Genomic DNA, 16957 nt, shown 5'->3' with positions numbered 1-16957 from the left:
ATCTGTCTCAAGCCTATGGTCCTAATAAATGCAAGTCATGCAACAGTGGAATAAAAAGAACAGTCCTTGCAATGAATTAAAGGGAATTGTCCAAATGACCAAAGGTGTATATAGCATGAAAAATCTCATTCAGCAGAGATGGAGACTGATGCATCAATACATTTGCAAAGTAGATTTGATAATTTAGATTTAAAATTTTGATCCCCATAGTGGTCCATCAGTCAGCTTGTATAAATAAAGAATGTAGGAATGTCACTATGTGCAGCAAACACAGAGCCGAGAAGATAAGGTGATTGATATCTTACATGAGCAAAGGAGTTGCTACTCTCTATCTCGGACACAGCAGCTTTGTACATAGCCATTCTTTCTTTCAGAGATACAGTATCCTGGAAATCCAGCGGTGTGTTATCAGCCCCAGGAGTGCTCTCTTTAGGTAGTCCTCTTACAGGTTTGCGAGAACTCACTGTAAGTACAAACAGACATCATATTTTCCAAGACGGAAACAGGTACCTTTTTTCCAAATCTTGAAAGAAAAGCAGTAGTAGAAAGGAGCAGTATTATCAACTTTTTAGCAACTGTATCCTGTTTTGAGTTTAGAACTTAATGAGTACGGAAAAATTTAATTCAATGACGATTTTGAAACTGGGGGAAATTCCCTGACGAAAGAACAAAAGCTTTTTTTTTTAAATAAAAACCACATACAATTTTAACAGCAAGTACAGTATATTTTTCTTGATAGTGTTACATTTGCATTATTTGCTACTGTAAAAAGTCATTGTAAGTACTACAAATAACCAATTATAATTAGATACATTGTGTTCTCATGAACTTTATACATTATAGTATCCTTTTGCTTAACAGAGTCTGTTTTGAGTTGATTGTAGATTTCAGTTTTTTACCGATATTGTGTTAGAGTATGTTTTAGTCAATTTAGTACTACTAAAACCTTATTGAAAATTATCTAAATTGCTAACAACATTTTAAGCTGATTTCAAGGTGTGAAGGTTATAGACTTGTCTATAAGCATCTGCAATTCAGCCACAGTGAATGTGGAGACAACAGTTCAGAGCACTCGTGAAAGAGCAGCACGGAGTCACTAGCACTAGGCGTTTTTTTGTTGCTACTTTCTACATTCATATGACTATATTAGAAGAATTCCACATACCCAGAATTGTGCCTTAAATTTAGCGTGCGGATATTTTTCTTTCTCGTTTCAGACAAAGGGAAAAAAAAAGTATGTTGTGAGCATGTCTCTTGTCTGTAATCAGAGGCAGAAGAGGTTTCTTACAATCCCACAGGCAGGAAGTTCCTCTTGTCCTGACGAGGGTTTTCTACAGTGCATGGAAAATTGGGTTGAGTGGCACTGGATTTCTGTAACCAGGACACTTCCCTTCGTTTTTTGGGGGGGAGGGAATTTTAAGACTTCAAGAAGATATGTTTTTAGTAAAGCCAACAGAATCTAATTTTTTAATCCTTGTGCTTGTGCTGCAGGTATCAGAGCACCCTGATCTTTCCTAAATCCATCTATATTTCTCCTTGTCCTTGCACAATAGGACAGAATAAATTTGTTGCACTCTGCATTGCTTTTTTTTAAACAATTGTATTTTCTGAAATTACAAAAACAGGCTGTAGCTGAACCAAATTATCTCAAATAATCAAAAAATCACCAAAAGCTACCCTGCCACCGGCCCCCCCAACCCCAATAATCTTGGAATTTCTCAAAGTTGACGAGATTACTGACTTAAAAAGGGAGGACACAGAAAGAAACAGTGTAGATATGTCCTCCTATTCTATGTATTTAATTCAAGCCAGTGGGTGCCCAAACTAAAACCTTAAAATCCATTTCCAAACAAGAAAGGAAAGTCAGAGGAACCTTCAGATGTGTGCTTTCTGCTAGCCATTGACAGTTTACTTGTATTCTTATATATTCTGCCACTGCTGACACCCTGTCTTCCTCATTCTGAATGTGTTTGTTACTTTGTTGCAGCACAGGGCTGGGGTTTTTTTTGAAATGACATATATTTTTTTATTGTATACAATTGATTTATGATTTTTGCATCTTGCTGATGATTTGCAGAGTTACCGAATTAAGCAAATCAACTGACTTGCCATAATCTTGCTGAGAAATGAGCAACTTCTCTTTGTACAGTGTTGTCTATCTCATAATGTGCATATAAAACACCAGGGACATACTAGAGTGCACTTACCTTTTCTACCATTCAGTGCAGACCAACACCATTTACAGAACTGGTCTTTTCTTTTGAAAGAAAAAAGCCATCAAAATCCTCTCTCAGGATTTTGTTGTTGTTGTTGATTTTTAAGATAAATTTCCCAGTCTCCTGAAATATACCACCTAGTGGAGACGAGCTCGACTGAATCCCTTCCTGGAGCAGGTAGAGGGGTACAACTGATTTTGGTTTATTCCCACATGTATAGGGTGGAAATTGGTGACTGTTTTGAGGGCGTGAGGTCTGGATAGCATTTGCCAGAGTCAACTGCTTGTTCTGGAAGCCTAACTGTGATACATATTGTTATACATACATGCATTGCAAATACATGTGCTTGGTGAATTACATTTCTTCTTATGTAAGTTGGTTCACTTTTGATTATTGTATTGTTTTACTAAGGCAGTGGTTGAGAACACAAAAGATATAGATTAAAAACAACAAGAAGGGCTTCTTCAACTACATCAGCAGCAAAAGGAAGGCTAGGGACAATGTGGGGCCGCTGCTGAATGAGGCGGGTGTCCTGTTGACGGAGGATGCAGAGAAGGCAGAGCTACTGAATGCCTTCTTTGCTTCAGTCTTCAGTGCCAAGGCAGGCCCTCAGGAATCCCAGGCCTCGGAGGTAAGAGAAGAAGCCTACAGAGAGGATGACTTTCCCTTGGTCGAGGAGGACTGTGTGAGGGATTGCTTAAGCGATCTGGACTTCCACAAATCCATGGGCCCCGATGGAATGCACCCATGAGTGCTGAGAGAGCTGGCGGATGTCATTGCTGAGCCACTCTCCATCATCTTTAAGAGGTCCTGGAGGACAGGAGAGGTGCCCGAGGACTGGAGAAAGGCCAATGTCACTCCAATCTTCAAAAAGGGCAAGAAGGAGGACCCAGGGAACTACAGGCCGGTCAGCCTCACCTCCATCCCTGGAAAGATGCTGGAGAAACTCATTCTAGACGTCTTCATCAAGCAAGTGGAGGAAAAGAAGGTTATCAGGAGTAGTCAACATGGATTCACCAAGGGGAAATCATGCCTGACCAATCTGATAGCTTTCTACAATGACATGACTGGCTGGGTAGACAAAGGGAGAGCTGTGGATGTTGTCTACCTCGACTTCAGCAAGGCTTTCGACACTTGTCTCCCATGACATCCTCCTAGGGAAGCTCAAGAAGTGTGGGCTGGATGAGTGGTCGGTGAAGTGGATTGAGAACTGGCTGAATGGCAGAACTCAGAGGGTTGTCATCAGCGGCGCTGAGTCTAGTTGGAGGCTGGTAACTAGTGGTGTCCCTCAGGGGTCAGTACTGGGCCCAGTCTTGTTTAACTTCTTCATCAACGACCTGGATGAAGAGTTAGAATGTACCCTCAGCAAGTTTGCTGATGACACCAAACTGGGAGGTGTGGTAGACACACCAGAAGGCTGTGCTGCCATTCAGCGTGACCTGGACAGGCTGGAAAGTTGGGCAGAGAGGAACCTGATGAGGTTCAACAAAGGCAAATGCAGGGTTCTGCACCTGGGGAGGAACAACCCCATGCATCAGTACCTTGGGGTGGGCCTGCTGGAGTGCAGCTCTGCGGAGAGGGACCTGGGTGTCCTGGTGGACGACAGGTTAACCATGAGCCAGCAGTGTGCCCTGGCTGCCAAGAAGGCCAATGGGATCCTGGGGTGCATCAAGAAGAGTGTGGCCAGCAGGTCGAGGGAGGTTCTCCTTCCCCTCTACACTGCCCTGCTGAGGCCTCATCTGGAGTACTGTGTGCAGTTCTGGGCTCCCCAGTTCAAGAAAGATGAAGAGCTACTGGAGAGAGTCCAGCGGAGGGCTACAAGGATGGTGAGGGTACTGGAACATCTCCCCTACGAGGAGAGGCTGAGGGAGCTAGGCTTGTTCAGCCTGAAGAAGAGAAGGCTGCGAGGGGACCTAATATATGCTTATAAATATCTGAAGGGTGGGTGTCAGGAGGATGGGGCCAAGCTCTTTTCAGTGGTGCCCAGCGACAGGACAAGGGGCAATGGGCACAAACTGAAGCATAGGAAGTTCCGTCTGAACATGAGGAAGAACTTCTTCCCTCTGAGGGTGACGGAGCACTGGAACAGGCTGCCCAGGGAGGTTGTGGACTCTCCTTCTCTGGAGATATTCAAGACCCGCCTGGACAAGGTCCTGTGCAGCCTGCTGTAGGTGACCCTGCTTCGGCAGGAGGGCTGGACTGGATGACCCACAGAGGTCCCTTCCAACCATTCTGTGATTCTGTGATTCTGTGAAAAATTCCCCATTTCCTTTTGAAGTAACCACTCTTTAATATTATGAAATGCAGCAACAAAGGAGACTTTCCAAAAAGCTGTCTGTTCACCTGGCACGGAACAGAGTGCCGGAAAGGGGTATCCCACCAAACAGGGAAGAATTCTAAGGCACATCTGGCCTTTCTGCCTTTTCACTCTAGAAGTGTTTAGCTGGCATAGGTCTTCAAGCTCCAGACAGAGCAAGCAAATATAACAAGCAACTCTAATCTTCAGTAAAAATCAGACACAGATGCAGCATGCATGAAAGAGTGGTCATAGTGTAAACATACTGAGTTTTTAGTATTTTTACCAGACCCTACTCATAACTTACATGACAATAATTTTCTTTTTTATTATGCTTATACTGTGCAGTAAATTTGCATATTGCATGTAATCATGATAGACAAAAGAACTGTTACATTTCCAGAAACAATAATAGCAGCAGTAAGAATCAGTGGAAGTCAGCTGGAAGGAGAAAAAAAAAAAGGGGATTTCAGAGAAAGTAGAAATCAGAAGAGAGAGAAAATTGCTGTTCTTCAAGTAAGAAGTCTGTACATCAAACCAAATCTAACCAAAACAATGGAAAGGTTGCAAGTATGCTTTGGCAATGCAGAGGGATAGTCAACCATAGCCAAACAGTGTCAGTTCATTTTTAAAGGCAGATTTTGAATTATGTAACAGACTACTACCAGCATATTTAGAAGCCATTGCTTTAATTTTCAAGAATATTTAGGAGTTAAAAAACTTTCTTGGTATTGTTCTGATTCAGCGAGGAATTCTTGCATTCTACCTAATCATAAGCATGTGAATAGTTCCATTAAGCATAATGGGAATACTCAGGTACTCAAAGTTAGACATGTGATTAAATTCCTTGCTGATTTGGGGCCAATGAATTTAATGGACTGTTTTAAAAAACATTTTAATAGATATGTATTATTAGCCACCTGGGGAGTGAAGGTAATAGAAACTATTCTCTTGTTAGCTTTAAAATAGGAAATGCCCTCTCTTTAGAAGCTACTTGTTTTATAACATAATGTGAAAGTCTTTGTGGCAGTATGAGAGATTATATGATCTAAGCTTTTGCTCATTCATTCTGCTCATTTTGCTCTAAGGTTTTTCTCATTCAAGAGAACTTAAAGGTGTAATATCTTCTGATTCCTTCAGGGACAGATGTGGGCTTGCGATGAAATATATTGTAAGAAGAGCCTTATGTTTACCAAGGTGAAGTATGCCAACAAAAAGCTGTTTGCCTTTGTCGTATGGGACTCATACAGTAGTATCCATTTCAGAGAATTCAATTCTTTTATTAATGGTAAGTTACATCAATTCTATAAAGTAAACTGAGCTTGACAAATCATCCGTGCATAATAGGACTGGAGAATTCTGTCTTTCTGCCACTTTTTTCCAATGATACGATTACATTAGCTATCTCTTATGGGCTTCTCTGGGATTTCGGGAAAGGTTGAACAGCAGTATGAGCATTGCCTTCGTTGTTTTTCAGTGGAGACAACAGAAGTTGTTGCTACTCAGTCACAGAGCTTGCTGTAAATGTTGCTTGATACCTCTTCTAGGAAAATAAGATTCTGGCATAACTGAAACATTTAGCTAAAAGTTCCATAGCACTTCAGTGGTTTGAGGGTATTGCTCTGGTTGAAAAATTGAAGCAAGTTGACATACATTGTCCTTGGTTATAGAAAACTCAAAATGCATAGTGATGGAAGAAATAATCTATGGATCAGCTTTATCTTATATTGTTCAGGACCTGAATATTTATTCAAATGCAGAGTTGCAGATTTCAGTGCCTAACTTCAGCTATTAGAAGTTTAAGAGTTTTCACCAGTGCTTTCAAACACTCAAATGAGTCTGTAGGGAATTTACTTCTCATAAGACTGTCTGAATGCAAAATGGCGTATTATGACTTTCACAGGAGCATAGAAAAACATCATCCCCTATGGGTCTGTCACATTTTCCAAAAAAGCTTCATTTGTAAGAGGCATGAATTGTTGACTGTGCATTTTTACACAGTTCATATTCTTTGTTATTCCCAGTGGACCAAAAAATGAAAAATGCTTCTGAAACATACTGTGCCCAATTTAGACTCAGAGGCAAAGTGGGTATGGAATGGAGGATTCCATTCTCTTGTTAGAGAGGAAAAAGAAAGGCTTTGAACTAGGAGAGTCTAAAAGGAGAAGGAAAAAAAGAAAGGTCCTTAGAACTGTATTATAAAAAAGATACTTGAAAAACTTGAGAAGATATAGCAAAGAGCCACAGAAAAATACTCCCACATGGAGAACTGCAGCTCTATCTGGTTGAGGGAAGAGAAGGTCATGGAGTGATATGGTCATAATGTATAATCAACTGTCCTGGGTTCGGCCAGGACAGGGTTAATTTTCACCAGAATCCAGGAAGGGGCACAGCCGGGTGGGCTGACCCAACCCCAACCTGGCCAAACAGAGCCCGGTATTCCATACCATGTGCCGTCACGCTGGGTTCTGGTGGGGGGGGCGGCGCGGCAGGAACTCACTCACGGCTCGGGAGGGCTCAGTGGTGGTTCGGTCCGAGAGAGCGGTTCTGTTCTGCGGGTTTGTTTTGTATATTCCCCTTTTCTGTATCGTTGTTGTTACGGTTCCCTCTGTTTGCTGTTCTGTTAAAGTGTCCTTACCCCGACCCACCAGTTTTCTGCCTCTTTCTTTCCATTCTCCTCCGCACCACGGCATGGGGAGGGGCGGCCGCGTGGCACTTTTGTTGCCGGCTGCAGCCAAAACCAGAACATTTAATTTGGCGCCAAGCGTGGGGCGGGGATAATGGCAGGGCTGAGCAGAGGGTGTTAAAACAATTTTCCTAGATTTTGTTAAATTTTGTTATATGCATTTATTGTGTTAGTTAAATAGTCGCCGGTAAAAATGTTTCTGTCTTTGATCAGATGGCTGTGGTTTTTGAATCCTTACTTGCACTATGTTTTCCCTGTGGTGCTGTTCATCATCACGGGGAAAAGGATCAGGATGATGATTTTGCTGTACTGTATGATGTCGACTTATGACATGATAACATCACTGTGCATGAAATTAGGCTTGTATTTGCATGTGGCACTGCGGTCATTTCCATACCTCGGATCCTATGTCTTAGAATTTGTTAATAATCAAACCCAATCTGTGGGGAAAACCGGAGAGGATACCTTCCCCCACTCCTTCACCCCCCCCCCCCCCCTCTCCCTCAGGCTGGTCCTAATGGCTTTTGAGAATTTCGAGTACCCGTGGGATGCTCAGGCCAGCACTCTCCTTTTTTTCTGCCTCCTGAATGGGTTTCAGCTTTTGTTTAGGGCTAAACAAGTAGTTAAGAACATCGTGCAGAGACCTGCGCTGGAGCTGGATAGCTCGGAGTGGCTGGGTGTGTGGGACAGCATGGGCAGGTGTCTAGAGCTGTGGGCACCCCTGGTGTCTTTGAAACTCACCCCTGAACAAGTACAGAATCCGGACAAACTAGTAAAATATCTGCAAAAAGTGTGCTGCCACCCTGGGAACTCGAGAGAGACACAAATCACCACAATGTGCTGGGGTCTGGCCCACGCCTACCGAGCCCTATTCAACCTGATTCAGTGCTCTAAAGGGGAAAGGGGGGGAAGCGAAGCGGCAGGCACTGCGACTGGCACTGCCCCCCCAGCTGGCCCTGCAGCCCCTCCAGCCCAGCAGGCAGTCACAGCCCCCCCGACTGGCACCACGGCTGCCGCTGCCACAGCTGCAGGGTCTGCCTCGGTTTCCCTGGCAGGCACAGCAGCTGCTCCAGCCCCAGGTCCAGCTGCAGGCATCACAGCTGAGCCCAATGACCAACCTGTGCCAGTAGCAGTCGCCCCCCGTAAAACTAAAGAAAGACACAAAGAGAGCAGATCGCTCCGGGAGGGATGACGATGAGCCAGGGTCATCGTGGGAGACAGAGACAGAGATCATCACCCGGTCCCTGTCCCTGAGCGAGCTGCAAGACATGCGGAAAGATTTCAACCGCCACCCAGGCGAGCACATTGTCACCTGGCTGCTGCGGTGCTGGGATAATGGGGCCAGCAGCTTGGAACTAGAGGGCAAGGAAGCCAAGCAGCTGGGAGCCCTGGCCAGGGATGGGGGCATTGACAAGGCCATTGGGAAAAAGGAACAAGTCCTCAGCCTCTGGAGGAGGCTTCTGTCAGGCGTGAGGGAGAGGTACCCCTTCAGTGACGATTTTGTATGCTACCCTGGCAAGTGGACCAATATGGAAAGGGGTATTCAGTACCTGAGGGAATTAGCTGTGCGGGAGCTGGTTTACTATGAACCAGATGATGACCAGTTACCCACAGACCCAGATGAAGTCCAGTGCACAGCATCTATGTGGAGGAAGTTTGTGCAGAGCGCACCATCCTCATATGCCAACTCACTGGCAGTAGTAAACTGGAAAGATAAGGAGGCACCAACAGTGGATGAGGTGGCTGTCAGACTCTGGCAATATGAACAAAGCCTCTCTTCCGCCTGTGTTTCGGCCATGGAGAAATTGTCCCAGAAGGTCCAGCGACTCGAAGAGAGCATGTCCTACTCCCCACCTGTACGGGCCAGCATCTCAGCTATTAGGGGCAAGCGTTTCTCTGTTCAGGAGAGGGAATACAGAGGCTATACACCACGGGGCACCCTGTGGTTTTACCTGCGTGACCACGGAGAGGACATGAGGAAGTAGGATGGAAAACCCACCTCAAGTCTAGAGGCATGAGTGCATGAGTTGCGAGGTAAAATAATCACAAAAGGGGATTCTCTTAGGAAAAATGCTGCTCCAGTTTCCAGCAGCTAGCTCTCCAGACCAAGTAGACAGTTTGATCTTGATTCTGATCCTCTGGAGGGGACCTCCAAGTCATTTTTACAGCAGGTGAGCTGCAAATTCTCTGACCAGGATTAGAGGGGCCCTGCCTCCAGCCAGGTGGAGGAAAGGGACAACCGCGTTTATTGGACGGTGTGGATTCGGTGGCCTGGCACGTCAGATCCACAAGAGTATAAAGCTCTAGTGGACACTGATGCACAGTGTACTTTAATGCCATCAGATTTCCAAGGGTCAGAGTCCATTTGTATTTCTGGAGTGACAGGGGGGTCCCAAGAGCTGAGTCTACTGGAGGCTGAAGTGAGCCTCACTGGGCAGGACTGGCAGAAGCACCCCATTGTAACTGGCCCCAAGGCTCCGTGCATCCTTGGGATAGACTATCTTAGGAGAGGGTATTTCAAGGACCCAAGGGGGTATCGGTGGGCTTTTGGCATAGCTGCTGTGGAGATGGAAGAAATTAAACAGCTGTCCATCTTGCCTGGTCTCTTGGAGGATCCTTCCGTTGTGGGGTTGCTGAGGGTTGAAGAACAACAGGTGCCAATCGCGACCACAACGGTGCACCGGCGACAGTATCGTACCAACCGAGACTCCCTTCTCCCCATTCAACAGCTGATCCACCAGCTGGAGAGTCAAGGAGTGATCACCAAAACTCGCTCACCCTTTAATAGTCCCATATGGCCTGTGAGAAAATCTACTGGAGAGTGGAGACTGACAATAGACTACCGTGGCCTGAATGAAGTCACACCACCGCTGAGTGCTGCCGTGCCAGACATGCTAAAACTTCAATACCAGCTGGAGTCAAAGGCAGCCAAGTGGTATGCTACAATTGACATCGCTAATGCATTCTTCTCCATCCCTTTGGCAGTAGAGTGCAGGCCACAGTTTGCTTTCACCTGGAGGGGCGTCCAGTACACCTGGAATCGACTGCCCCAGGGGTGGAAACACAGTCCCACCGTTTGCCATGGACTAAGCCAGACTGCACTGGAAAAGGGTTAAGCTCCAGAACATCTGCAGTACATCGATGACATCATTGTATGGGGTGACACCGCGGAGGAAGTTTTTGAGAAAGGGGAGAAAATAGTTCGGATCCTTCTGAAAGCTGGTTTTGCCATTAAGCGAAGTAAAGTCAAGGGACCTGCGCAAGAGATCCAGTTTTTGGGAATAAAATGGCAGGATGGGCGCCGTCAAATCCCAATGGATGTCATCAACAAAACAGCAGCTGTGTCTCCACCAACCAGCAAAAAGGAAGCACAGGCCTTCCTGGGTGTTGCAGGTTTTTGGAGGATGCACATCCCAAATTACAGCCAGATTGTAAGCCCTCTGTACCACGTGACCCGGAAGAAGAATGATTTTGAATGGGGCCCTGAGCAACGACAGGCATTTGAACAGATTAAACGGGAGATAGTTCATGCCGTAGCCCTTGGCCCAGTCCGGTCAGGGCAAGATGTTAAAAATGTGCTGTACACCGCAGCCGGGGAGAATGGCCCAACCTGGAGTCTCTGGCAGAAAGCACCAGGGGAGACTCGAGGTCAACCCCTGGGGTTTTGGAGCCAGGGATACAAAGGATCCGAGGCCCGCTATACTCCCACTGAAAAAGAGATTCTGGCAGCATATGAAGGTGTTCGAGCTGCTTCAGAAGTGGTCGGCACTGAAGCACAGCTCCTCCTAGCACCACGATTGCCGGTCCTGGGCTGGATGTTCAAAGAGAGGTTCCCCTCTATGCATCATGCCACCGATGCTACGTGGAGTAAGTGGGTCACTCTGATCACCCAGCGCGCCCAAATGGGAAACCCCAGTCGCCCAGGAATTCTGGAGGTAGTCATGGACTGGCCAGAAGGCAAAGATTTTGGAGCATCACCAGAGGAGGAGGTGACATGTGCTGAAGAGGCCCCACTGTATAACCAGCTGCCAGAAGATAAGAAACAGTATGCCCTGTTCACAGATGGGTCCTGTCGCATTATGGGGAAGCAGTGGAGGTGGAAGGCTGCTGTACGGACCCCTACACGACAAGTCGCGGAAACTGCCGAGGGAGAAGGTGAGTCCAGCCAGTTTGCAGAGGTGAAAGCCATCCAGCTGGCTTTAGACATTGCCAGTCGAGAGAAGTGGCCAATGCTCTATCTTTACACCGACTCTTGGATGGTGGCCAATGCCTTGTGGGGGTGGCTGCAGCAATGGAAGAAGAACAACTGGCAGCGCAGAGGCAAACCTATCTGGGCTGCCCCATTGTGGCAAGATATTGCTGCCCGGCTAGAGCAGTTGGTTGTAAAAGTCCGTCACGTGGACGCCCACGTCCCTAAGAGTCGGGCCACTGAAGAACATCAAAACAACCACCAGGTGGATCAGGCTGCTAAGATTGAAGTGGCTCAGGTGGATCTGGACTGGCAACATAAGGGTGAACTGTTTATAGCTCGGTGGGCCCATGACACCTCGGGCCACCAAGGAAGAGACGCGACATACAGATGGGCTCGTGACCGAGGGGTGGACTTGACCATGGACACTATTGCACAGGTTATCCATGAATGTGAAACACACGCTGCAATCAAGCAAGCCAAGCGGGCAAAGCCTCAGTGGTATGGAGGACGATGGCTAAAATATAAATATGGGGAGGCTTGGCAGATTGACTACATCACACTGCCACAAACCCGGCAAGGCAAGCGCTATGTGCTCACAATGGTGGAGACCACCACCGGATGGCTGGAAACCTACCCTGTGCCCCATGCCACTGCCCGGAATACCATCCTGGGCCTGGAAAAACAAGTCCTGTGGCGACATGGCACTCCTGAAAGAATTGAGTTGGACAACGGGACTCACTTTCGCAACAGCCTCATAGACACCTGGGCCAAAGAACACGGTATCGAGTGGGTGTATCACATCCCCTACCATGCACCAGCCTCTGGAAAGATCGAACGTTACAATGGGCTGCTAAAAACCACTCTGAGAGCAATGGGGGGTGGGACTTTCAAAAACTGGGACACTCATTTAGCAAAGACCACCTGATTGGTTAACACCAGAGGATCCACCAACCGGGCTGGTCCTGCCCAGTCAAAACCTCAGCGCCCTGTAGAAGGGGATAAAGTCCCTGTAGTGCACATGCGGAGCATGTTAGGGAAGACGGTTTGGTTTAGTCCTGCCTTGGGCAAAGGCAAGCCTGTCCGTGGGATTGCTTTTGCTCAAGGACCTGGGTGTACCTGGTGGGTAATGCGGAAGGATGGGGAAGTCCGATGTCTACCTCATGGGGATTTGATTTTGGGTGAGAATAGTCCATAAATAAATAAATTGTATAAAGTTAATTGTTAAATAACCCTGTCACTGTCTGTTATCACTGTTATAATTGTTATGTGTTGTACCAGTAGTATTGTAGTAAGAATCGTCCAGATTAAAGAAGGATGGACTTTTTGATGAAAACCTAGCAGAGCACAGCGATGATGGAACTGGACCTGGTTTTCAACAACTGGCACCCAGCAACTTCATCGAGATCGACGTCTCCAACCTGCAGACTGTGGGCATGGGCCGCACCAGATACATCAGCCATGAGCTCTGGATGCAGCAAGTGACCGCCCATCACCACACATCACCTCTCCTGCCGCGGAAGACCATTACGACAGATGGAGCCCGAAGTCATGGATTAAATGAACTCAACGGACACTTTAGAGTGATGATCCATAGACTAAGGGAATGATATCTGGAGACAGGAGAAGTGGTGATGATCAACTGGACCATGGGGGACCTGGGCACGACGTAGATGGTATGGAATAAGGGGTGGATAATATCCTGGGTTCAGCCAGGACAGGTTTAATTTTCACCAGAAATCAGGAAGGGGCACAGCCGGGTGGGCTGACCCAACCCCAACCTGGCCAAACAGAGCCCGGTATTCCATACCATGTGCCGTCACGCTGGGTTCTGGTGGGGGGGGTGACGTGGCCGGAACTCACTCACGGCTCGGGAGGGCTCAGTGGTGGTTCGGTCTGAGAGAGCGGTTCTGTTCTGCGGGTTTGTTTTGTATATTCCCCTTTTCTGTATCGTTGTTGTTACGGTTCCCTTTGTTTGCTGTTCTGTTAAAGTGTCCTTATCCCGACCCACCAGTTTCTGCCTCTTTCTTTCCATTCTCCTCCGCACCGCGGCAGGGGGAGGGGTGGCTGCGTGGCGTTTTTGTTGCCGGCTGCAGCCAAAACCAGAACATCAACCTTCCAAGAAGAAATGAGCAGCTGTTAAAGATCTCTTTAATTTGGTAGAAAAAAAGATAACCAATGGCTTAAAGTTAAACCTGATAAAAGATCAGGTATTTAGTTTGGATATATATATTGAGCATAATAAACCTAGCAGAATTAGCTAGAAAAGGTCTTGCACACTAATATTTCCTTTTCCCTTTGTTCTGCTAGAGTCTGGAATTGCTAACCGTGCAGGCTAAACATTTTCTGATCAAAAAAAGAGTGGAGTCAGTAACTGGCTGATACTATGTAGCTGGCTTATTAATTTTATTGGCAGAGTGGACAAGTCTTTTTATGCTCTTTATTTGGGTGATCTGTTGTTTCATATAAAGTCAAGTCCAAGACACTAAGAATTCAAGTGATTTTCTGTCAGAAAATTGTGTCATGCATGTTCTTCCTCTGTTAAAACAAGCCAAAACACAGATACGTACACTCTTTAATACCATCAAGCAGTGGTCTCCAAAGTGCGATGTGCTCACCCCAGGTGCTGTGCAAGACAGTTCATTGGGGTGCAGGAAGAAAACAGTTTTTATAAATAAACACATTTTAAAGGAATGTTTTTTTTTTTAATTTCGTCCATCATCCTTTCTTAATATCTATTTGTGTGTGTGTTGCCTAGTATACATCATGTATTAGTAGAGAAGTACAAGTATATACAATTTGTAGATAAATATATTTACAAACATTGTGAGTGCGTGCTCAAAAATGTTTTAGTGATAGAGGTGTGCCATCAAAAAGGTTTGGAGACCACTGCCTGAAAGTGAAGCTTCAGATCAATGTGGTAACGCTAACCTTCAGATCTGTTGCTGTGGCCATTTTCTGATAACATCTTTTCAAAGATTGCTCTCCCTCTTTTCACGCTGGACTCCTTTGGAGAAATGACAGCATGGCTCCCAGGCTGAGTCTTCGATGTTGATGAAAGTGAACTCTCACTTTCTGTTTCCTGTTAGAAGACATCAAGAGGATGTGTGTTAAAAGCTATTGGTAGGAAACAGATGTGGGTTTTGGGGGGTATGAAGAGGCAACAGATTAGAAGGGGGTTCTATTTTGGGGAAAATGATCTCCAGAATGCTGTAGGGTAAATTTCTGTAGCACTGCAGGTTGCAGTTTCATGTGTGCTGCCCAATTTATAGTTCAACAGACAGTGAGCTTGGCAGTTTTCTTTAGCCAGTTCTTGCATGTGATTTCTTCCACAAGAGAAAAGTGGTGGTGGTGGTAAATATGACAAAAAAAGACACCAGTTTCTCATTTAAGCACTATTTGTACCTAGAGAAGTTGATGGGGGGAATTCTATTAATTTGATTTGGTATGTAAGAATATGTAAAAATGAGAAATGATGGCTTGGAGACCAGATGTGCATGGGCATTTGTATTTTAGAAATTTTATTTTCAATTCTGCTGTGACCTATTGACTGAAATTAGCTTATCACGATAGAGGATCAATGTTCCATACAGGTAGTTTACACAGTATCATTAGTATCTCGTCGTCACACTGTGGCCTCATCCCTTTCGGACATAATGAGTGAATTATTGCTAATCAGGACTTTAATTTGTTGAAGCTGGTGTTTTGAGGTGCTTCTCCTTCCTTACTGAAACAGCTGGAGTAGCAAACACGCACTGTTTTTTTACAAAAGGTCCCCTGTGTGTCCACTTCTGCTGTCCCTGTAAAAGAGGTGGTGACAGCCAAAAAGAGAGTGGTTAGGTGGTTGGTCTGGTGACTGCATAGATCTCTCCAGCAAGATTTTGCAGAACTTATTTGCCAGAGCCCTTAATTGCTTAAATGGCATATATTTTCAAAATGTACTGCCTTCATTAGACTACTTCCTTTTTATTGTTTGCTGACAGCTTTATTATTGTATACCAGTTTAATGCTGCCCTTGCCTATGATCTCACTGAAGTAATTCCTAAGTGCTTTTGGATTTAGGTATTATACATAGTTTGTAAGAAGCCGCAAAATTTGACCCCGGAATTGATTATCCTAGATTGGAGAGTATTCTCCAGTAAGTATTTAAAAAAGAAAAAGAAAAAGAAAGAAAATATTTTTTAATGCAATGCAACTTAATGGTCCTTCACTAGAACTCTTACAAAGAAAATAACATAAACTAAATTGTAAAAGCCATTTTCACAGTAACATCTAATCAACTATACATTCACCTTCAATTTTATGAAACTAACAGTCAACAAGCACTGGAAATATACTTTTAAAATGAGTGCATCGTTAGCAATCAAGGACAATTGTGCTTCACCCACCTTTAATAAATTTATGCTATTCTCACAGCTGCTGGTAGCTTTTTTCTTGAATATGTGTTCTACTTCATTTCTTGACCTGTAGTCATTCTTTGCAAGAATATTCCTTCCAGTACATATACAATAGTTTATGTCTTGTGGAAACTTGTAATTTTATAATAATCTGTCTACTTCTGCGATTTACTGTAGCTTTTGCTTGAGATTAGCTGAAAGATTTTTGCATGATGTGTCAGCATTGAAACAAATGACTGATTAGACCATAGAGGCTAAAGATGTTCTATTACTAGGAGTATTGTAAACCCCTTTTTTCAGAAAAAATGCCTGTGGTATAACCAGTCATCAGTTATCTTGTCACATCAGTCCGCCCCCCACCCCCAACCCTCCCCCAAAAGAGCACTGCTGCTACTGCTTGTATGGAATTGAACTTGAAAAGTAATCTTGAATACAGTGGATCATTTTAGCAGATAGGACAGGAAGTACAATCAACACACCAGAAAATGTAAACGTGGCTAGATTTAAAGGTAGTATAGGGGATCTTCACACATACTGTGGAGTTTGTTGCCTTCTGTGTAGCAGGTTTACAGGAGATAACTGGTTTAAAACTAATTTGAATTATTCTCTAATTGCTTTTACAGTTCACAGCGTATTTTCCTTGGCTATTCTGGAAAGCATTTTTGAAGGGTAATAGCAAGAGAAAGATTTCTGGAGTGAAGAAAGTAAAGAAAGTAGCTCTCTTGCTGCTCCATGACACTTCCTTGTACCCTTCCTCACTCACCTGTCAGGTACTTTCAGGTTGTACAGCCCATTCAGAAACAACACGGTGGCACAGTGCCTGTGGCCAGGCTGGGTTACAGTGCAGGCATGGCAGTGCAGCAGCACAGGGAGGACAGAGAGCTTGGCCAGAACGTGGGTATGCTGAGAGCAATGAGATACTTCTGTGCCTTCAAGGGTACCAGGAGACAGCAGGTGGCTGAAATGAATAGGGTGTTTTGTGTGGGAAAGGCCATGGCTTCAAACTGCTGTTCATTTTGTACCCTTTTTCAGAGTTGGTTATCAGTTACAATTAAAACCTAGTATTAATTATGATATTTTGGTTTAAAACAGCTGAAGAGCTGACCATTATGTCTGCAATCTGGTAAGGAGGATGTGGGATGCAAAAATGGCTACGCAGCGGAGAAATGAAGG

General features: G+C 45.1%; 1 protein-coding gene across 1 annotated transcript in view; it reads right to left on the bottom strand.

The window, feature by feature from the left end:
• Window positions 1–16957, bottom strand: part of XIRP2 (xin actin binding repeat containing 2) — a 53617-nt gene that overhangs the window by 20552 nt on the left and 16108 nt on the right. Inside the window, exons 2-3 of the mRNA XM_075431058.1 lie at window positions 14319–14469; window positions 306–463 (exon numbers count right to left, since the gene is read on the bottom strand). Of these exons, the coding sequence (XP_075287173.1) occupies window positions 306–463; window positions 14319–14469 (309 nt within the window). The remainder of the gene's footprint in view (window positions 1–305; window positions 464–14318; window positions 14470–16957) is intronic.

Source organism: Opisthocomus hoazin, chromosome 9 (genome assembly GCF_030867145.1).
Source record: "Opisthocomus hoazin isolate bOpiHoa1 chromosome 9, bOpiHoa1.hap1, whole genome shotgun sequence".
Classification (NCBI taxonomy): domain Eukaryota; kingdom Metazoa; phylum Chordata; class Aves; order Opisthocomiformes; family Opisthocomidae; genus Opisthocomus; species Opisthocomus hoazin.
This window is presented reverse-complemented; position numbering and strand designations above follow the sequence as displayed.